The sequence below is a fragment of the Triplophysa dalaica genome, chromosome 18 (genome assembly GCF_015846415.1).
Source record: "Triplophysa dalaica isolate WHDGS20190420 chromosome 18, ASM1584641v1, whole genome shotgun sequence".
Lineage (NCBI taxonomy): Eukaryota > Metazoa > Chordata > Actinopteri > Cypriniformes > Nemacheilidae > Triplophysa > Triplophysa dalaica.
This window is the reverse complement of record NC_079559.1, coordinates 18,515,877-18,539,251: the sequence shown is the minus strand read 5'-3', so window position 1 is coordinate 18,539,251 and position 23,375 is coordinate 18,515,877. Positions and strand designations below refer to the sequence as shown.

At 37.6% G+C, this 23,375-nt stretch overlaps 2 protein-coding genes across 3 annotated transcripts in view; both read right to left on the bottom strand.

The window, feature by feature from the left end:
* Positions 1–1,652: 1,652 nt before the first annotated feature.
* egr3 (early growth response 3) lies at positions 1,653–6,649 on the bottom strand. Its single transcript, XM_056729971.1, has 2 exons — positions 6,230–6,649; positions 1,653–3,243 (listed from the first exon to the last, which is right to left on the bottom strand). Exons 1-2 carry the CDS (start codon positions 6,381–6,383, stop codon positions 2,138–2,140), a joined length of 1,260 nt encoding a protein of 419 aa, XP_056585949.1. The 5' UTR covers positions 6,384–6,649; the 3' UTR covers positions 1,653–2,137.
* A 7,900-nt stretch (positions 6,650–14,549) lies between these two features.
* Positions 14,550–23,375, bottom strand: part of LOC130406887 (phosphatidylethanolamine-binding protein 4) — a 104,612-nt gene continuing 95,786 nt past the window's right edge. Inside the window, exon 7 of one of the 2 annotated variants that reach the window (XM_056729464.1) lies at positions 14,550–14,759. In XM_056729464.1, the coding sequence (XP_056585442.1) occupies positions 14,629–14,759 (131 nt within the window). In that variant the 3' untranslated portion in view covers positions 14,550–14,628. Of the gene's footprint in view, positions 14,777–23,375 lie in introns of both variants that reach the window. The other variant, XM_056729465.1, reaches the window with a different exon arrangement.

Here is a 23,375-nt window from a genome sequence, read left to right as displayed (position 1 = left end):
TGATTTGAGCCGAAATTATGATATGAAATATTAGTTATTTCTTAACACAGTTATTAGAGCTGACCTTATGCACAACATGGCTAAAAAAGTTAAGAATTAAACTACTTTAATTAAAGTAATTTTTTTATTTTAATGTCTTTTAGTCATTTTTAATAAAGTTTGTATTTTGTATGCTAATAGATTAGAGAATGACTACTTAGTCTAAATTTGTGAAACGGAGTTCTAATATACTGAACAGAATTATGAGGTACTTGTAAAATATTTTTATGATATATTTATAAAATATTTGCTTTGTGTATGCATAGCTTGGTTATAAGGTAATGAGACAGATTTTTGCTTTTCTTTTTCCTTCAAATAATCTTATTCTTTTATTAAACAAATCATTCAGTCTGTCCGCAAGTCATCATTTGCAGTGTTGGTTAATAACAATTCATACTTGAGAGACTCAGTGGAGAATGCATCACATTTGACACTGTCAATATTCAACATTTCCTGCACACACACTTATAAAACATTCGGCACTATGTACACAATTTCGAAAACAGAAAGACTGAAAAACAGGAAAATAAAATGTAAACACACCCTTTTGTTTTAACATTCAGTCAATAAATTCGGAGTATGCGGATGTTCGCGTATGCCTTAGTGTACAGGTCCACACACGAGCACAGACACACATATTGTAATACTGAAGGACAATGCTTTGTACATTCCAAGTAGAAAACATGTAGTAATATGTTTGTATAATTAACTGTACAAAACCCCCTCTCGCTCATGGTTAATATTCAGATCCAAATATGTGTAACCGTGGAGATATAGTGCTGCCCATGAGAGCAGTAAATGTCGAAACTGTTCCCATCCAAAAACGTCTTGAATGGCATGCATACAGCAGGCAGGCCTCAGCCGTTGAAAATGCAAAACAATGACTCCTAAGATCAGTCCTGCCCAGTGGTGATGCTCGCAGGCAGGCATTACCATAATTTCGCCTGATTTCATTTTCAAAACCGCTTGTACGTGTGTGTTAAAATGTGTGCTGAATATATAATGTGCATAAAATGGGACCCAGTGAAAAATATTGTACGGTTAAAGCATAAAAACGAACTGTCCAGTAAAACAATGATAGGAACGACAACAGTAACCGTAACGGAAGGATTTTCAGATGGCTTAAACTGGACGCGTATTGCTGTAGGTCTATTCAGTACTAGCAAAGACATGATACTAGATGCATGCAGGCATACAGACGGCAAAAATAGAACGGCAAAATGCTCAGACCAGATTCAACCAGAAGTACGTGACAAATCTGCAAGTTTGGCCCTTATACACACCAAATAAAGCGAATCAGGTAAAGGCCGCAGCTGTGTCTTAATTTCAACTCTACAAAGTAAGCTTTTCAAAGTGAGTCAGGTGTTGTTGTTTTTCATTTATTGCACTACCAGTCTGTCAATTACAAACGGCATCCATATCCCTACAAAAAGACTCCGAAAAATTTGGATAATGCGACATAATGTTGCAACAGACTATTAACGTTCACTTGATGCTCAGTCTCCTTAGGCCTTTAGGTTTGAAGGCTTAAAGGTTTTCCCAATATCTGAAATGAATCTTACAGCATTCCCATTATATTGCCAGCCAGGTTAATACTAAAATGAGTTCAGATATCTGTCTGTTGTATTTTAATACACATTATGTTGAAAAACAACAACAAGACAAACATTAAATAATTCACAATAATTAAAAAAGACTGCAAAGCAGTAGGCAAATGAAAGTGCACAATGACAAACCGAAATACACTTGGAGAAAACAGAAACAGCATCAAATCTGTCCTTGAACTCAAATGAAATAAAACAAAAGGCTAAAGCTTCAAGAGATCGCTCTGGTCCCCAGAGCTGAGTTAAACTCTTATGATTGTGCTGCATCTGTATATAAGTGCTCTTCTTGTGGATTGACCTGACTGCTTGAACTCTTGACTGCCTATTTTTCCATCCTTGAGTCCATAGTGGCTACGGAAATATGCCACTTTAATAAACAGAACCAAGAGAAAACGGATGGATATCGAGAGGGAGAGAGTATACGAGTCAAGTGTATATAAAAGGAAAAGAAAAACCTTCATGTCTTCTCCATGTAGTCTTTGCACAAGTCCATCTCACGCACAAGTGGTAACGGTCATGATATTAGCGCTGCTGGGTCCCGCGCTCCCGCAGGAGCTGGGAGGAGAAGCATGGCTCCCCCCTGCACCACTGCCCTTGTCTGTGGGTTTCTTGTCCTTCTGCTTCAGGTGCACCTTGGCGTGCCTCTTTCGTTCGTCACTGCGAGCAAACTTGCGTCCGCAGAACTCGCAAGAGAAAGGCTTCTCCCCGGTGTGCGTGCGGATGTGTGTGGTTAGATGGTCGCTGCGACTGAAGGATCGCATGCAGATGCGGCACTGGAAGGGTTTGTGGCCCGTGTGAATGCGCAGATGGCGTGTCAACTCGTCTGATCGCGAAAAACGGCGATCGCAGTTCTCCGCCGGGCAGGCATGCGGGCGTTCGTGGACGGGTGTTTTGCTCGGCCGGTTGGGGTACTTTCTCGGGCGAATGGGTTTGAGGGTGAGCGTCTGAGAAGGCTGATGGTGTTGGGAAACATGCTGTTGACCCCCGAGATACCCGGGATGGATCTGTTGCTTGTCCTTAAATGCTCGAATTGTCTCAAGAGGAGTTATGGGGGGTGGGTTCACTCTGATAGGGTCCATGGTTTGGAAGGGTTTATGCTCCATCACCCCTACGTCTCCCTGGTGGTGGAAGAGGTTGTAGTCTGGGATCATGGAAAAGAGACTGCCGTCCATGCCTGGTTTGGAGGTGGTATGGTAGTCGGAGCTCGGATAGGGCAAAGACGAGGAGGTGGCCGGGCTGTGGTGGAACGAAACTTGCTCTGGATAGATCTCGCCGCAGGTTGAGTAGGCTGGAAGAGGTGATGCGTATACTTGCTCCATGTCTGACGACTGGCCGCCCATGCTGCCGCTCGATGAAGTATGGTTGGTGATGTTGCCGGGTGACGGCGACACGCCCAGGATTCCAGCGCTCACCAGACTGATGATGTTATTATCGGGACACCAACCCGAGCCTCCGATGCTGCCAGACGGAGGGGTGTCGAAAGCGAACTTGCCCAGGTAGGTGACGGTCTGTCCGGTTCGGCCGGACTGAAAACCACCAGAGCCATACTGAATCTCACCACTTCCCTTTTCGCCACCCATCCCCAAGTCCATGATATTATCTGTAAGACACAGGGTCAGAAAGGAAACAATCAATCAACCGCACCAAAATACTGTCAAAGAAACTTGGTAGAGGTAGTGGAAAGTTCTGCCTCTACTTCTATGAGAATGCACGTCATCTAGTATGCACTAACTACTAACAATGATAACTATGAAATCTTAAGGTGGTCACGGATATCAATTTCTTTGCATACCTCTGTTAATCGCCTTTTGCGAAAATAAAACAAGAAAATGTAAACATTTAAGTCCAAAAGATGAAAGAAAATGTATCTTTAATACAAGAATCCAGTTAATATCGATCTGACCCCTGACATCTTATCACAAAATTGAAAATTTAAGGACTGCACCTTATTTGGGAGTAAGGCAACAGAATGTCTCTATTGACATCACTGTTACTTTTTACACTCTCTCTCTGCCTCTCTATTACACATATTTTTTCAGTAAGATTAGTTTTTTTGACAATTGATGGGTGCTTTGAAATGCCAAACAAGGATCTGTTGTATTTAGTCGCTTGACCATTTTAATACGTCTGTATGATTCACATAATCAAGTGCTGACAACTTGATAAATCACAGCAAGTTTATAAAATAAATATTTTATGAGGGCTCACTTAGTTTTTGTCTTGTGCGTGCATTTACAGTAATGACATTGTGTATACCCAATTGTTGCTTACGGTAGAAACAAACAGAATGAAAATTACAGATGGTCCTCGCAACTGTTCAACACCCATATGGGTACATGTGTGAAGAGATGCTGTGCAGTGTCTGGAGGAAAAGATTCAGAACTAAGAGAAACGAAAAATGGTGTATTCCACAGGCAAGGATGAGAAACCCCTCACTCTTTTATATTGCGCATCTTTCTTTCCTGATCATTGCAAATTGTGTGTGTGTGGATACATTTCACACACTTGTAAATACTCTGACTGGGGCATTTGTTAGGACACTTTGTAAGGACAAGGTTTGTCACCTTGGAACATTGTGATCAATAATCCCACAGAGATATGTGCCCAAGTGTCCTTATCAGAAAGTTCCCAAGGAGTCTCTTTATTCAATCTCTTTAAAAAAAAATATTTTATCTTACATTAGTAAATGTGTGTGAATACAACCCTGTTAATGTGAACCATATTTTTTATTACTATTAGTATTACTATTATTGATTGATAGGAACTATAAATCTTTAAATATACTATAAAAAAATAATATGATCTCCTCGAGAAACACACAATTAAACTTTAGAAATAATTCTAAATGTATTATATTTTCTATTTCCAGAACTAAAACATTAATTTAGGAGTACAACAGTCCTATTGCGTTTCACATATTAATAAACGAAATGAGGTCAATACTGTCCCGCAAGTGTGGAAAGCATCGCTTCTTTTGACCTGACGAGTCAAAACCACATCAATGAGCTTTGTGAAACTCCAGCAGAATATACATCGAGAGGGCGGATGATCTTATCCTTTCACTCTTCGCAATAAATATCATATTTGGCTAATTCTTATTTTTAGTGGCTCAAATAAGAACGTTGTTAAAAGCTCAGAAAAGTTATAGAAAGCCAACAATATTCACTATGATATGGAACTGAAATGATTTTTGTTTATAAATGAACTATTCAAACTTTCGATTGACAGATGTATAAAAGCTGACTAAAAACAACAAACCGGCTGTATATTAAGAAAACTGCAACAACTGGATAATTAAATGTGAGTATCTCCTCATCAAATCATTAGCCAGTAGTCTTTTTTAGTTCATTTTACTTTTGACTGGATTACTAGTTCAGGAAAGTGTGTAAAGATTTTTTAAAACTTAAAATGTAAAATGGTTTTAAAATATTTCAATATTTTAAATGATACATGATTTGAAATACGGGTAATATTCCTTTTGTGGCCCTAATATATATCTTAGATTTAGCAAAAATTTAGAAGAGATTTAGTATTATTCTTTATATTTAGGCTGTTTTCACAACTTTTTTTATTTTTTTTTAACAAAACAGTGCGCCCATAAACGCCCACCCGCGCGCGTGGAGGGTCAGAAACAGGGTCAATACTTTATAGCAAACACCGACTAATCAAATCCCGTAAATAACACAAAAAGTAAATATTTAAGAAAGAACAGATTGTAAGACTGCTGCGATTTTACAGGGACAAGTAAGTCAAAAGTTAGCATTTTAAGCGGAAGGATTTTGATATGACATGGTATTATAATTCAGCATGTGAAATATGAATTCCGACTGTGTTTGTATTAGTGGATAGCGTGGAGTTTCACGTGTCCCTTGTCGCGTGGGCTCGGAATGATATTACCTGATTTTACCTGTCCTCACACGAATATCACGTGACTGGAACAATTTTACCTAGTTTAACAATATCTCCTTTTTCCTAATATATATATTTCACCCCAAAATAGAGCCCCGATGTATCACGGATTCCTTCGAGGAAAAAAGGCTCAAGTTGGATTTATTCCTCGGTAAAATTATTATTTTCATTACAGTGCAAACGTTAACACACACACACACACACACATATATATATATATATATATATATATATATATATATATATATATATATATATATATAAATATAGAATATATAATAGAAACAACAAAAATGTGATCAGAGTCTATAAATAAGTGTAGCCTATATTACGTGCGAGTTGCTTATTCATATTTAGCTTTTTATGTAAATGTACAATGTCAAATTAACACAGTTTTGTTTTACGAAATCCAATTTCAGAAAAAGATTGGGAAATGCTGTGAAGAGATGTTAAACAGTCCGAAATCTGTATAAATAGTTCAGTTTAGCAGCCTACTAAACAAGCTGCTCAAGTAAGCGCGCGTGTTAACAGGTGCTACGGGGCCGAGCAGTGAAGCGCATTCAGCGGGCTCCAACACAACTGATGCCGCGCCATAACCGAACATAAAAAAATCAAACCAGCGAGCAGGTCACAAATCTCAACAAGAGCTTAATTCATTCAGAACTTTTAGTCCTTACCTGTATTCATCTGTGAGTAGTGAGAAATAGAGTCCTGGTTTGAGAAAATGTTCATTGAAGTGGGGATGTCTTCTTCTGGATAGAGACTGTCAGGTATGGAGTTGATTAAACTGCTCATGGTAATAGGGATCTTGTCCGCTAGTTTACCGGTCATAGCAGTTGTTCAGTTTGTCATTAAAAAGCACGCACAGGTGTTCCGTTCCGATCAATCTCCGGACTTCTGAAATCTACCTAAAAAGCGAAAGAATGTGATGTCAATCCCTTTAAAATCGGTATCCGCGCTGATGTCTGTCCACGAGCTTGCTTGTAGCCTGTTTTTTTTTACTGATTTCTGTAAAGTGTTATATTCTGTGGATCAGCACAGAGATGTTGGTTTGTTGGTGGTGGTGATTGCACGAGTGTGGCACTGCTCGCTCTGTTGCGAGCGTAGGGAACTCCAACGCTTTCTTGTTCAACGGTGGGATGGAATAAACTGTGTGACGTAGATGACCAAATATGGACACACAAAGCTAGACGGCCGCACGACGTCACATGGAAGCTCCTCATAGTGGAACATTAGAGTCGGTGGCAGGAAGGCAAGTGTAAGGACCGGAGCACAGAAGGGCTAATAAACTTTCACGGGTATCTTCTTCGTTTGTGTGCAGTGGACCGGACAAACAGTGAAAGCTTTTTAAAGATGTATTGAGAGCTCCTCAGTTTGCGTTTGTGCCTTTCTAAACATTGCATATTATTTTATACAATTTTAATGACTTCAGAATATAAACGGAAACCTTAAAGGTTTAGATTTAGGTGAGCATGCACGATACATGTGGACTGTTCATCGCATCCTTATTACGCTTAAGATGCAAGATTCGTTTGATCTTATCTTTTTCACTGCTAGATGACATTGCTAAAACATTTTATTGCTAGATGCAACTGCTTGTCATTTTACTTGCATTCGTGCTTCTTTGTCTAAAGAATTCGGTCAGTTTAATGAACAAATTGACATGACCACACTGCATAAAGACAAGGAATTAAGGTTAAAAGTCATTGTTAAAGTAACATTTTATAGGGTTATCTGACAGAAAAATATTGATTAAGATTATTATAAATGTGTGGATGTAAGGCTGTAGTTGAAGGTCACACTTTATTACTTGCGCTTTTTGTTGGCAAGCAGACTAAACTTAAAATGTATTTCCAAATTAAAACTAATTTGCAAACACAGTCAATGGTTTATAAAACTACTACCTTGTTTAAGCAACGGACTAATGTAGATTATCAGGCTAGAAGAAGCTAAACTGCCTGGGTTATTCAAAGGCTGTCATTGCCAGAGAGTTAATCGCGTGTAAATACTGCAGGCGCGCGGCAGATCTGTAGGCTTGGCTTTGGCCTCGAGTGCCAAGTTCGCCAACGAGTGGAAACTCCAAATAAGGTCTTGATCCGGCCACGCCCCTCACTGTCTGTATTTGGTTAGAGAGTTTCCGGTTGACAGATCTGCAAAGTGGAAAAGCGATCGGAACCCGCAGCCATTAAAGGAACCGCAAGGGCAAAACGTCATGGGTCCCGTTCACCAATTTAGAAACAAGGGAGAAAATATCTTATCTGCAACTTTTAGAAATAATACAAACTGTCCCTTGTTGCAAATTGTTTAGGCAGATCAACATAAGAGGGGAAGCCCAGATCTTTCAAGTCAGTGGTTTAAAGGCTACAAGAACACAAAATGAATGACCTCTTAAACAGAACAATAACACAGTGAACATTTGAAGTGTACCATATGCAGTGTGTAAAATTTAAAGGCACATTATATGCGTCTCAAATTTGTTTTAATATATGATTTTGTTTGCTTCATTTTTAAGGAGTCAATCATCATGGAGATGCTGCCACAGTTCTTTTGGATTAAGATGGTCTCTTTTTGTTTCTTTTTTCTCAGTCTGTTCATGTGATCTCAGACTGACTGTGAAATCAGATCTCTGTGTGGGCCATACTGTCTGTTATAGGAGTTCTCGTTCAGACAAAAAACTCACATAATTATTAAAGCAGGGAATGTTCAGAAATCATTTTATTCTGCTTACACAGATTTAACACAACTTTAAAACATTTTTTTAAACAAATTAAAAAAAATCATATTAGTATTTGTAAAGCATCTAATGTGCTCAATACTTGTTCCATTTAAATTACAGAGGGTAGGAAATATATAATAGCTATTAAAAAAGAATCCTTAGGAAATAAGAGATTATATATAGAACAATGTATAATAAGATGACATACTTGTCTGTATGTAATCCAATTAGGGGCCAGGGTGGCCCATGAGATTTCCCACGTGTCCAACTAAAATCCCTTACTTCTCATTCAGGCCAATCAGAGAGCACAGCGCCCCTATTACCCACCAAGAGTGGAATCCAAGCTGCCATTCATGCACTGAAATGCTCAAAGGATGCTGATGCAATAAGAGAGAGAGAGAGAGAGAGAGAGAGAAAGAGAAAGAGAGTGACAAGGTAACAATTTGTACCCAAATCCAGGTTGACATACGCTGGCCTCATGCCTGATAAATGTACCAAAAATAAAATAATCACTTCAACCCCGCACCCAAAACATATGTTGCTGTCATTGAACACACGCCCAAAAGCATTTTTGCATTTATAGAACCAACAAGTCTTAAGGTAACCACTGGTGTATTTTGTAACTAAATTATGGACGTAAAAAGCGATAGTTCACCCAAAAAATCTGTATCTACTCTCCCTCGTCTCATTCCAAACCTGTTTTACTTTCTTTCTTCCGCTGAACCCAAAAAGATATAGAGATATTTGAAAGAACTTGAGTAATCAAACAACATTGTCCCCATTGAATTCCATTGTATGCACATTTCTCGAAATAACTGTTGTGCTTCACAGTAGAATAAAGTCATATAAAGGTTTTATGTGACATGAGGGTGAATAAATGATAACAACATTTTTATTTTTGGGAGAATTTTTACAACCTGAAAATTTACAAATATGTTTGAGGGATAGTTCACCCAAAAGTTTATATTCTGTCATCATTTTCTCAACCTCAAGTTGTTCCAAACCTGTATAAATGTCTTTGTTCTGTCGAAAACAAAGAAAGATATTTGGAAGAATGTTAGCAACTGACATTTCTGTGATATTATTGACTACCATTGTAGGAAATATGAAAATGATAGTCAAATGTTTGCCCTCCTAAGTAATTTTATAAATTATCAAAGTATCTGATGTTGTGTTAAACAGAACAAAATAACATAACAAAATTTTTCTACTATGGTAGTGGATGATGTCCAGGCGCGGAAAATGACTAATTATTGCTAATATTGCCGTTCATGACATGAGCCATTTAAATTATATTAAGCCATTTTCTGTATAATTAAGGCCGCGGCCACTTGAGTGACAAGCATCCACATTCTGCCGTTTGCCATAGGCTTGTTCAACTTGATGTGGCGCCCAAGGTCCGATAGGTCCGACATCAAAGTACCGCGAGAGTGATTAAAAAATCATAAAATGTTTGCTTTCGAATCGATCTTGCGGTACTTTGATGTCCCCTGCTCGTTGGATCTTGCGGCACCGCATCAAGTCGAACAAGCCTTTAGGGGGTTTCACATTTAGCGTCTTTTGCACGTGCATTTTTGTTAAGATGAAATTTAAATGGTCTTGATTTTCTAGGTGCATTGGTGCCTTAGACGCATTGGTGAAAATATTTCAACTTTTCAGAATGCCACATGCCACCGCAGGTCATGTGACAAAAACCAACCAGCCAAAAAACAGGAAAAACTATGTATATAAAAATCCCCGTGTACGTGTGGACTAGGCCTTAGACGCAAAATTGTAATCGTCGCTTATCTGGGAGTGATGCGCTGTCATGGCGACGCTCACTTTAGGCTTCAAACTTGCTCTTCACAAACCTACGGGTACATCACGGACACTACGTCCATGTTTTACTATTTTTAAACCCCAAATCATGTTATTTTGTTATGCAGTGCAAAATCAATGGTATTTCTAACTGTGGCCTATAAGTGTTTAAATACGTTTGTGCTCGGTGTATATTCATAATGTATATAACCTTTTAAAGACCATTCATCTATCCAATGAACAAAACCCTCAATTAATCTCAATGCATCCCCAGTAATTCCCAAATAAACGGCACTAATGCCAAAGCAACAACACTCCCTTCTAAACTCTGGAATGATCCACCTCGGCAATTGATTCATAAACACTGTAGTAGTATTAGCTGACAGATATGGCCTAATGAAGTAAACATGGAGTGTGTGGGAGGGGGGTCTGAATCATGCTGTGTGTTCTGGGGGCCACAATAAATAAACATGCACACAGACACATATTGACATACACTCGAGGGGGACTCCAAAGGCTAATCTTGACTCAATGGGCAAGATGTAAAGTATGTGTAGGTGAGGTGCTAAACTGATGATATGAATATGTCATTTGGGGATTCTAAGGGGACCTCCCCTCCTACGTTATACCCTAGACATGAGCTTAAATATGATTTGTCGATCCAATCAGGATCGAAATGTGTCATTCTTTATTAAAGCAAAAACGTCAGAAAGAAAGGAATGAATGAAAATTGCTATGCTGTTGCTGATACTGTTTATGTAGTGTCGTAAGTTATTTCAACAATGAGAGTTCTGTTAATGAGGAAACACACACAGACTTCATTATCATGCCGGCAGCAAGTGCTAAAAAAGAGAATGGAGACATAGTGATTTGAATATTACTTTTTATAGAGCAAAATAGAGGAAGTAAACACTGTTTCCACCGCCTGAAGCCATGACGTGTACTAGCAGTTGTACACTGGTGGTGGTGCGAATGTTGAGAAATTTAACTATTCAGAAAAAACGATGTATTTTTTTAAACAACCAACTGAATATTTGTTGACAATTGACATATGAGACTACTACCCCAAAGACCCAGTCCAAGCTTTTTAACTACAAAAAAACTAGAAAGTCTAGTCAGAATCGAAGAGTCTGTAAACAATATTGTAAATAAAAGTTTGAACCAAGATTTTGCAAACTCTAAAATTTAACTAAGTAATTGATGTGAATGTCAAATCAATCATTTAACTGTCCAATTTTATTAAAAGTATAGCCATAAGAGACTAGAAATATTTTACCCTGGTCCTCCTATAATGCCAAATGTTGAAAGATCCTCCTCAAATTGTGCTTGGATTTGTTGACCATAAACAACAAATACATTTTGCATTTCTAAATGCTGTTTATAGTCTCTTTGACTATTACAACCTCATGTAGCTGTTTGGGGGGCTAGATTCCATTGGAGCCCACATTTATCTCCTCAACGCCTGATCCAAATTGTTCTTGAGGGATGCAACATGGACAAGGGAGTTCCTTTTGAACGGACACACCACGGGCACTTTCCTAAGGGAAGCCTTTTCATAGAGTTGGGTCCGGAAAAACAACCCAACACCTGTTGAGCTACACTTGTTTTTATTTCCGCGACTGTCATGACTATGGGCACTGTACGACAATTGATGGCAAGGAGCTTGTCTATGGAACTGTTGCCGGCTGAAAGGACTCCCCTTTGTGTATTTTGCATGTAGGGATTCCAGGGAAGCGTACGCTTATCCCAGATCACAATCTAGCTAATTTCAATACGCAGCGGAAAAATACAAAGCTGCAATGGATGTATAATCAAATTAGTTGTGTTTCTTTCCAGGCTGGACGTTGGGCATAACCAGTAGATGTTCCTCGTTGCAGAACCATGATGACTGCTCACTTCTCAGGGCTAATAGGAAGATTACTTCTATAAATGATGTAACAATTATTTGCTAATCAGCAGATGACACATTATGCACTATACAATGGTCACATGGGACAAGATGGAAAGAAAAGTGCTTGTTTTTTAAATGACATAAAGTATTTATCATAAAGGCCTATCACTTACATCATTATACGGACATACACAACAATATAGGAATATGTAAGTGCCAAATTGACAAGACGGTACACAATAAAAATACACAAACCTACAATAAAAAAGACACATGAGAGAATGTGTTTTATTCTGCATTCACACATTTTATATTTTTGTACAGTTCATACTGAATTATTGCACAATATGTTTAACATGCAATACATTTTTTTTCGTTGAAAAGACAGCAAAATTTGTTTTTATCAGTGTTCAAAACTGTCTCTATACATTACCCCAATTCACAAGGGTAAGATAATAATTTGTCATTGAAGCAGTTAGGTCGGATATCACTTTAACTTTTTCAACACAAGTAAAGAGGAGTTTGTGAAGGAAGCTGCCAGAGGTGGCGATAGAGAGGCAAAAGTTGAAAATTTAAGTTTCTATGTTATCTTTGACCATCAATAACTGTTGATCTTTACAATTGTTTACAAACCAAACACTATTTTTTGCTGAAGTAAAATGTTCGACCTTTGATTGTTGGGTCAGTTTGTGATTCTGGACTTATTTTGTTCAAAGACGTTTTCAAAAGCTTGAGAAGCCTGTGTTTTTCTGTGCCGTGATGTTGTGTGTGAGACCACCAAAGTCTGAGAAAATAAACAAATGTGCAAACCGGAAAAACTGATCAATGCCTCGCCCGAGTTCATGCAGGGGACACGACGGTACTCACCGAAGACTGGCTTAACCAGCAAAAACCAATAGGAACTCTATTTCATCACACTGCATTTGCGTGTGTGTGGCACTTGTGGTACATGAGATAAATTATCTGCTTATATAAATACTAGAGTTTGCCAGATATGGGAGTACGTGTCAGATGATACACTATTGCTTGGTCAATTAAACCACTAACTTACATTGATCAAATCCCCATCAAACTACCTGAGAGTTTACACACAATGTATATATGTATGTGTGTGTGCTTGTGTGTGTGTGTCCAAATATGTCCTATGGTGTGACGGCAAAAATGTAAAAAAATATTAATAATGAAGATAAATTTCCCATAAGCTATTTCATATTATAAGTATATATAATATTAAATATTGTAATATACAAACTATTTATAAATGCATTAAGTAACATGAATTATAAATGAGCATCGTAACTACTTTTTACTGATACCTTTTTGAAAGGACCATCAAACGAGTACCGATATTTGTTTTCTAGCACTCTTCGAAACCGATGCATGTACCTATTCAAAACACAGTGAGACCAAAAAAATAATAACTTCATAGTTACAAACAACTCCATCATTATGAAAAAATATTTTATTATGTTTTTTTCACAAACTTTCAAAGCAAATTTCACAACACATTTCTGTCAGATACGAGGTATCGATCTTTAGTGTGGGTTCATTTTCAAGAGTACAACTGCTTAGTATCGGGCCCGATACCGGTTCATCCCTACTTTTTAATATTTATTGAAACTACATCATCTTCTGTCCTTGATTTTATGTCTATAATTATAAAATTATAAAGCCTGCTCAGATTTAGCCCTCTATGTAAATTGTCAACCCAATATAAACGTAACTTTTACTTAAGCAAGACCAAACCTGCTTGATTGAAACTCACCAAAGGTAATTTACAAAGAAAAGGTTCATGCAAGCCACGAGAGAAGACATGCATGAAACCGCGAACAAAAAAAAGAGGCCGTCTTGAACCCATGCCCCTCTTGTCTGGTCTGAAGTAACACGCGGGGAGTATTTTGGTCGTAGTTCCACTGTGGCTTCCGGGTGAATTGCGGCCTCAACCACCCCCCCATCCCCTTTACTTCCTCTATTGGTCTTGACGTACTTCCTGTCTGTAGTCTGACTCTTTCCACGCGTTCTCTCTGATGTGTGACAACACAGAAGCCACTTTCTTGGTGATTTTTCTGTCAATGTACAATATATTTCTATTTCTTCATCTCTTTACATGCGACCCGGGATTAAATCATTGTGCGCAGCTATAAAAGCCTTCAGTGCATCTGACCTCAGGGCAGAAAAGAGAACTCAAGGAGCATTACTGTTGGTTTGTGTGGCACTGAACTGTCTGGTAGTCCAGGCCTGCTCTTACTGCCAAAAAAACTGGAATGCAACATTACAGCGGTTTGTAAGTGAGAGGTGGATTATGTAAGAAAGGGAAAAGTCCGTTGTAGGAAAAGCAGGCAGGCAATGGTATAATATGCGATGGCCAGCCATAGTGGCATGTAAGTGTGTGCGTGCACGTGGTTTGACTATTTATTTCTTTAGGATGTTTTTGTCTTAAGGTACCTTGTTTTGAGAAAAGATGGCGTTGCATGTATACTTAAAGGATAATGTCCCACAACAAACGAAAAAAAACCCCAATTGTAAGTTTGATATGTGGCATGGTTTATTTAAGATCAAAAGTGAGATTCAGTGCATCGAAAAACACAGGCAGATCAGAAATACAGAGGAAAAACCACATTACTTCATTTCTAGTTTCATTTTCTCATAAATGCAGTGAATAAAGTACTATATCAAAGCCATAAATGCCAGAGGTGAAGGTTTGGTGAAGGCATTTTGGAAGTATCCTCTAGTCCTTGTGGTTTTGGGTGAGGAACTGGAGGGAAGCCACTGGGCCAGTCAGACCAAACTCCTGAACAAATGCCTGTGGATCCCAGTTCCCTAACAAAGAGCAAAAAATGAGCTCCGATGTCGATGAGACACACTTCTGAAAATATTTCAGCACTTTCATGTAATGTGGTGCCGTTGCTTTGACCTTGCTGGCAAGATGAAATCAAAATGGGAAAATTGACTAAACTCATGTCCTTTAGCTTTAAGATCATCTGGAAGGTTGTGTATTCCCTTGCAAAATAGTTGACACTTGAACTAAATTAATTTTATAAATATAGTTTTTCTGTTTTTGAGAAAGTGTACTATATACAGTTTATGCATTCTATGCATTTTAGTATTTTTTTTATCAGAAGCAGCAATGAAGCGATGTAAAAATGCTATTTAAAGGGATAGTTCTCCCAAAAATGAAAATTCTCTCATCATTTACCGACTTATCCCTTAAGTTGATTTAAACCTGTATTAATGTCTTTGTTCAGCAAAACACAAAGGAAGATATTTGGACGAATGTCATTTACCGAACAGAGCTCAGCCCTATTGACTCCCGTAGTATTAATTTCCTAATTATAGCAGTAAATGGGGGATGAGATCTGTTTGAGATAAGATGCTTATAGATATAATATTACTGTAATTCTTATTTTAAAGTGCTATGTTATACATGTTACATACTATAGTAATACTCGACTACATCCGTGATTGAGCTGTACTGGGTAAATATTTCAATGTACTTGTTACAAATGTTAAATGAGTGTCTTTAATAGAGTAGCTGTTAATGCCGCACGTGTCTCAGGGCCTCTGTGAGCTGTGAATCACTTCAAGCGTCTCATCTCTAAATAAAACACACAGCCTGTCACAAAGCTGGAGGTGGCAACATGAGAGAGAGCGTTTTGGCAGGACAACCAGATAAATACCAGACGTAACTCCGGCTGCTATGACAATATCACTTCTCCAATTCCGGCAATAAATGAATTCCTCAAAGCAAAATGTGAAATCACATTTGGAATAAAGAGCCAACATACTGTGTCCAAGACTGAAAATATAAAGTTCTCAATTTTTTAGATCTTTTACTGTACATTTTATGTATTTGAAGAAGGGAAATGGTGATATCAGTGTATAAAAGGTCCGTGTGTCTAGACTCAATGTTTGTGAACGTGAGATAAATACCAAATAGCGGACTTCACACTTCCTGATGCTTTATATACACTTCAGGAAAATTAAAACAAGGAGCTACATAATGTAGCTGCATAATAAAATCTGAGCTCATTTTCAAACACGATGGGAAAATAATGAATTCATTAAAAAATAAAAATTCTTTCATCATATACTCACCCAATAGGGATATAACAATAAAAAAATCTCACCGTAGATATAAAGTCTCACCTCGTTTATAAAGTCCACCGTATGGCATTGTTGCAATATTTAAAATGGCAAATGATGACTTGGAAACGTGACATGAGCATCCTCTTTTCCTTATCCTCAATCATAACTGTTGCTTAGAGGTATGAGTTATACTATGAGATGGGTCAAATTACCTAAAATACCTTTTATAAATAAAATAATTGCACCTGATGGATTTAAATCTATCCATCTATTATTTTTTCTAGGATTCTCTATGTTAGGCCCGGAAGACCTATCGTTTCATACAGTCATGGGATCACAGTCATATTGAGACAAGATAATATTGTTACATCCCTATCACCCACATGTCATTTTACCCACGTGTATGACTTTCTTTCTTTTGTAGAATACAAAACAAGACATTTTGAAGAATATCGGTAACCGAACAATGGCTGTACCCTTTGACTTTTATTGTAGAGACACAAAACCATTGCAAGTAAATGGGTAACGCCATTGTTCGGTTACCACATTCCTCTAAATATTTTGTTTTGTGTTCTGCACAAGTAAGAAAGTCATACAGGTTTGAAACGACAAGGGAGAGTGAGTAAATGATGCCTGAATTTTCATTTTCGAGTGAATTATTCCTTCTTGAAAAGCACCACAAGCATGTCGCACAACAAAAGCAAAGCGGCAACAATATACAGTTTAAAAAGCAGCGGTTTACAAATTTAATTTTCTTCCACTAGCTGCGTTCACAGACAAACAAACGGTCGAGGCGGAAATGCTGTCGTGAAGAAGAAGGGAAACCCCGTCCATGCACTCACAGCAGAGCGCACCACATCCTGGAAAGATCAAATGTAAATGTGTGTGTACACTTGTTTGTATGTTCGAATGCAAGTGGGTGTGAGAGTATGCAAGTGTGATCTTATAGGAAAATGTGATAGCCTCTTTCCCCAATGGTTGTGGCTAACTTTTCAGCTCACCGCATACTATCTATGAACACCCGTAACCAAAAAAATAGGCTACAGAAAGCAAAAGTTCCGAATCCGGCATTTTATGAGTGTATGAGAAAATCTGGTGCATGCGACTGATTATGTGTTGTGTGGATGTGTGTGTGAAGATGTCTGGATCTCTCTCTAATTGAGTGTGAGAAATGGAGTAAAGTGACCTGGCATTATGAGGTCATGTGACCTCTAGGCCTCTGAACCTGAGAACATGAGGAGATAATGTTCCGCCTCTGCAGATCATGATCCCTGTTTGACCCCACTACAGCCAAGGGCATCACACGCACGTACACCTGTACCTCACCTGCCAGACACTCATCATTGCTAGAAACATGCATGCACTTTGTCTTAAAGTAAACTTTATGATGAGGCTGAAATGTATGTAAAGTGTAAGCTAGATGTGTAAATTCAGGTATCAAAGGCTAACAATAAAACATTATCTAATCTAAAAGTACTTTAATTTAATTCAATTTTATTTATATAGCGCTTTTAACTAATTTCATTCATTTCATTTCAAAGCAGCTTTGCATACATTGTACTTGGAATAAAAATGATAAGGTCACACTTTATGTTAAGGTCCAATTCTTGCTATTAACAAACCATTAAAGGGGTCATATGACATGGCTAAACTGAATATTATCGTTTGTTTTAGATGTAATGCAATGTGTATACACGGTTTAAGGTTAAAAAACGCTGTATTTTCCAAATAGGTGCATGTTTGCATCTCCTCTTTGCCCCACCTCTCTAAAACACGCAGATTTTTTACAAAGCTCATCGCTCTGAAAAGTGAGGTGTGCTATGATAGGCCAGTTAACCAGTGCATAGTTATTGGTTGAATGCTGCAAGTGTGTGACGGAAATGTAGCACCTCTTACTATATTTGGAACATCAGGTTCCAAAGAAATTGTACTGACAGGTACGCCCACCTTACTTGTGTATACATTTGGGCGGTCTTAGTCAAATCATACCACACACTAACGTAGATTTGTGGGGGTGTGGTCACACAAGGCGTTTTCTCATGAGGCAACTTATAACACACCAAAGACACAGTAAAACACGTATTCGGGCCATATGACCCCTTTAACTACGCCTCAATAAACTCGTTATTTGGTGCTTATCAATAGTTAGTATAGTGGTTCTCAACAGGGGGGCCGAGGCCCATATGGGGGCCCAAGCTGACTTCCAAGGGGGCCTCATGATGACTAATAATTACAAATTTGACAAAATGAGCATTCAAATACATTTTAAAACAACTAAAAACCATTGAACTTCTTAATTTTTCCATTTTATATTTTAATATAAATTTAATTTAAACACTATCAAGCATTTAAATATTTTATTGGGTATAAATTTTGAGTTTTTGTGCAGCCATTGAATATTGTTGGCCTTTGAGATAGTATAATGCAGTAGTTGTAAGGTTTAGGTATTGGGCAGGATAAGGGATGTAGTATATGGTCATGCAGAATATGTGCCTTATAAGTACTAATAAACAGCCAATGTTCTAATAATACGCATGTTATAATAATTATAGTAAAACATGAATACATCAAATAGAGATGCACCAATATATATCGGCCAATAATCGGTATCGTCGATAGTTCAAAATCAGCCGATGATCCGGGCCGATATATTCTGCAATGAATTTGTGCTCAGTACATAGAAAATATAAAAAAATAGCAGTTTGCCGTTCAATATTAAAGGTCATCATTATATAAATTAATAACATTGAGAAAGTTAAGAAATGTGAATATTTTGTCCGCACAATAGGAATCAGCAGATATCATTTTGAATAAATGGTGGAGAGATTGAGTATAAGTGCAAAAAAAGATAGTTTATTCAGAGCACAGACAGTGCAGGATGAGTTACACAGCAAAGTTGAATACTTTTCAAAGTATAAATAACAGCAAGAGCGAAGGTTTCTCTAGCAAACCATTTTAATAATGACTAGATCTAGACCAGTGTTTCTCCTCAAGTTTTGAACTCCTCTGAATCACAACGGATGAGTCAGACCTAAATTATGCCTGAATTACGACAACATGACATCTGTGTAACACAGCGATGGGGCAACAGAAGTGTTTGGTTCGGTTGTTTATGTGCTGCTTTAAAAAAATCAAGACAGCATTCGATGTATACAGCTTCCAGTTTATTCAGTACTTGAAAAAGGTCATTGGGGAAACCCCAACTTAGGCGCGGTTAACTAGTGCAATAGCCCATTGCTTTTACCCTAAGGCGTCTGCTTGTATTGCTAAAGTGTTGTTGACAGCTCTCATCACTGGCCATCACAGCAATGTCATCATGGAGTCAGGGGGGGGGGAGTGTAGGCCAACACACAGATTTACAACCGACCCTAAAAATAGTTTGACTCGGTGTGTTTCGGTTAATTTGGTCTCTTTCCATTCCTCAATCTGTCGACTCATGGAAAGCACAGATAGGAAGTGGAGAGTGATGCGGCACTTTCTTCCTCTGTTCAGCTCCGCCCGTTCTTGTCTTTTTTGGTTTGTGCGATGCAGGAAATGAAGTCTCAAACCTCAGTTAAAACGTTTTTGGTATTTAACCCTGAGAGAGCCATGAGAAATGCACGATGTGTTTGTCCTTCCCATATATGTCTTTTAAGAACGCCACTGGTCATAAATAAAATATATTTGACACTTTAGGGTATATATTTGGAAATTATTGCAAAATGATCTTTTAGAGCCTCCATTATAACTAAACAGAAACTGTATTTTCTAACATTTCCTTAATAAAAATTGTATTTAAAGAAATCATTCAAAAATGAATGTAGATGGATATCTTTAGTATTTCTTGAGGGTAAACTGGTTAATGCTGGTTTATCTGGTGTGGGCATAAACCTCCATGTATCCAGTTATACTGACGCTCTTGCAGGAGGTGTCTGCATGTGTGCGTTTGTGAGAAAATATTCTGGAGTTCCTGCTAATGTATACAGAGCTAATGCTAATGTATAAAGAGATTTGTCGAAAATGAATAACCACATCGATCCACTTCAGCACTGTCTACACCCAGCTTCTGTTCTCTCTCATTTTCAGAGCTATGTTTTTCTGAGTTATATTAAATGTAGAGCTTTAGTGAACAAAAAAGAATACGACGGCTGACATGAAATGAACAAAAATGTAAATTCTTGGGATTTTTCCCCATCTTTAAAACAAATTATTAGTTTGTGGTTATGATTACTAGTTTGTGGATGGGATTATTATTATAGGAGAATAAAACAACAGTAAAACAAAGACAAACCTAATTATATATACGTAAGGGATAATCCACGGTTAGCAGTGCATTAAAGGATTGGAGTGTTTCATGTTGACTTTCTTTAATGCAAGGACAGCTGTGGATTATCCCGATTATACTATGGTCATTTGCCAAATTGAAGCTACTATTGATGTCTACAGTGTAATTTTTATCAGACAGGTGAAAAGGACAGTTATTTTAATTTCAAATGTAGATCAAACTGACTGCAACTACTTGTGAATTAGATGGTTATAATGCACACGCTCCAGCCAATCAGAATCCAGTATTCAAATAGATGTTTTATATACATATATGAGCAAGTTTTTTTGTGAACTCGCAACATTGCCTACTATGGTGAGGGGCCCATAGGTGCACGGGCCCTTAATCGTCCTCACCTGCCCCTTTTGGTACCCCTGTATGAATTATATATATATTATTTTTATAAAAAAATGCAAAACAACGGTTAGGTCAAGTAATGGACTTTGTGGATAACCGACCACTATGTAACAGCGCTAACACCAACTACCTTCCTATCCTCAATTCCCAGGGAATCAAACTAATGACCCTCGGCACTACATTTTTAAGAGACATCATTAAGAATCCAGCACTGATAAAACATCAACAAGAATATACAGAAATATTTGTTATTTATTGAATTTACAAACAATTGAAAAAAGAAGATCAGTCATCAATGGAATAAACTTCTTTAAACTTCTTGTTGAGACTGGTGTCGCTACATTATCTGCAACCAGGGGCTTCAAGTCAAACCTTGACCCTTTTGTTCAAACAGCAGGGTTTCCCATTTATTGCTTTACCTCTTACTAAACGAATGACAATCATCAGGAAATGCCACCACGAGAACATAAGCACAGGTCCAATAAGGCATTGCAGATGGTGGCAGACTTTAAAGCTGAATCGCACACTGGTCAAGGAGTTTTGATAAATGACTGAATCAGTTAGTGGGAGGAGGAATCAGACTGGTCCATTACTACACTGCAGTGTGGCTAATAGCTTCAATTACAGCCCAGTAACCAGTGCTGAGCTCACTGATTTCTGTGGGAGTCGAATATGGCGAGCATGGCAGTGGATGCACCATCATAAACCAGAGTCATCCGGCTCGAATGGACAGTCTAAAGTAAAATGGTTAATTCATTAGACAAGAGTTTGCTAGATGAATTGCTAACCTAATGTAAGGTACGGAACATGACCCTCAAGGGGTAGAAATGACCCTTGGTTAAACATGGAACAAGAATTAAAGGGACAGTTCAACCCAAAAAATGTAAATATAAAAAATAGATTTTTTATCATTTCTGTGGAACACAAACAAAGATATTTAGAGAAATTTCTTAGTGGTTATGTTTCCATACAATTGAAGTCAGAAGAACCGATGTTGTCAGGTTCTCAATATTCTTCAAAATATCTTCTTTAGTGTCCTGCAGGTTTGACATGACACGATTATGAGTAAATTTCCATTTTTGGATGAACTACCCCTTTAAGATACAAGATGACCATGCAACATAATTAAGAGTGAAAAATTGTTAAACTTCCCCAAATAAAAAAAAATGTAACAAAAATATATATTTGAGTATATATTTGACAACTTTATTAGTGAAGGCCTGGGCCAAAACATTCTTGTCAATGTCATGTCATTTTCCGGACATTCACAAAACATTCACCAGCACCTGTTGCCTAAGAGCAAGTATACAAATTGCATACATGCAGTTTTTTAATTGACAAAAATTATTTAACAGTCAAAACTGCAAGACTGAAGAAGTCCCCAAAATTGATATTTATTATCATAAACAGTGTTACGTTTGTTAGAATCAGTGCAATAATGTAACGCATTACATTTGAAAGTATCACCCACACATTACTCACATTACCTGAAATGAACTTGACTGAATGAATGGATTGATCTTTCAAATGGATTTGACATTTAGCAGCTGTATTATCGGTCTGCCAGCAGCGCTCGCAGTCAGTGTAAGCAGGCCGTGATCTATGAACTAACTGTGTTGGCCTTCTTCTAAAGCACAAATGTGCTGACTGTGAGATATGCTGAACTGATTATAGGCTGACTTCATTCTTTTGAAGTATTTACACATCAAAGACCAGCATTATTGAGGCACTTGACTTTCCCTCTGCTCTCTGTGTCTTAGCCTATGGCAGCGGTGAACGTAGACTGTAGTTTATATACTGTATATAACCTCACCCCAAAGACACAGAGTTCACAGACAGTGTTTGAACTTATTCTTTAATGCATTAACCTGCATTATCCTATATATGTTGTGGATATTGCTATAGAGATAAAGGTCTGTTTTTCCTAAAGTCTGTCAGGCTGGTTCAGGCTGGATTCCCGGTCCTCTCCTACTCTTGATTTTGAATAGAGTTTCCTGCTTAACTAACAAAACTGGATGTAAATTAAGCAAGTGTTGTATTTATTTGTGACAATTAATTTTTTTGACCATTCTGTGTCTGTAAATAGGTTAACCAAGGCCAGCAACTGATTTGCTGGAAGTCCCCATGTGTGTGCTTTTTTATGTTTCAAAAATACCTTCATATATGTTATAACTTGTCTTGTATAATTGTCTAATTCTGAAATATTGCATGCATGATATAATGTAGCTTGGAGGATACATTTTGTTTTAGAAACAAGGTTCTCCGCATCAGGACTAAATTTGCTGATATATGCATTTTCACAACTTTTCCATCACATTCACTTCTCAAAACTGCCCATATGTATTGTAACTATGATGAGAATTAAACTTCTAAGTAGTTACCAATGGCAAGTTTCTGCAAGTATTTTTTTAGAAACAACAACACAATCGGTTTCAAAGGAAGTATTACATCCAATAAATTCCCCCTATACCCTCATTCTCTGAAATGTAAACACTATTTCAAAGGAAGACGGTACGATCTTAATATTTAAAGCCTGAAAATATTGAAAGTTGTTTTTAATTAAAAAAAAATACTGGTAAAAGAGAAACGATTCTTTAATATTGTACAAAAAGTATAAGGGTGAAAGCCCAAGAAGCTGCTTGAAAAAATGACATAAAGCATATATGTATAAAG

Coding starts and splice junctions, on each gene's coding strand:
- egr3 (XM_056729971.1), bottom strand. CDS start 6,383: ATGACCGGTAAACTAGCGGACAAGATCCCTATTACCATGAGCAGTTTA. Junction 3,244..6,229: donor CTACTCACAGATGAATACAG/GTAAGGACTAAA, acceptor TGTGTCTTACAG/ATAATATCATGGACTTGGGG.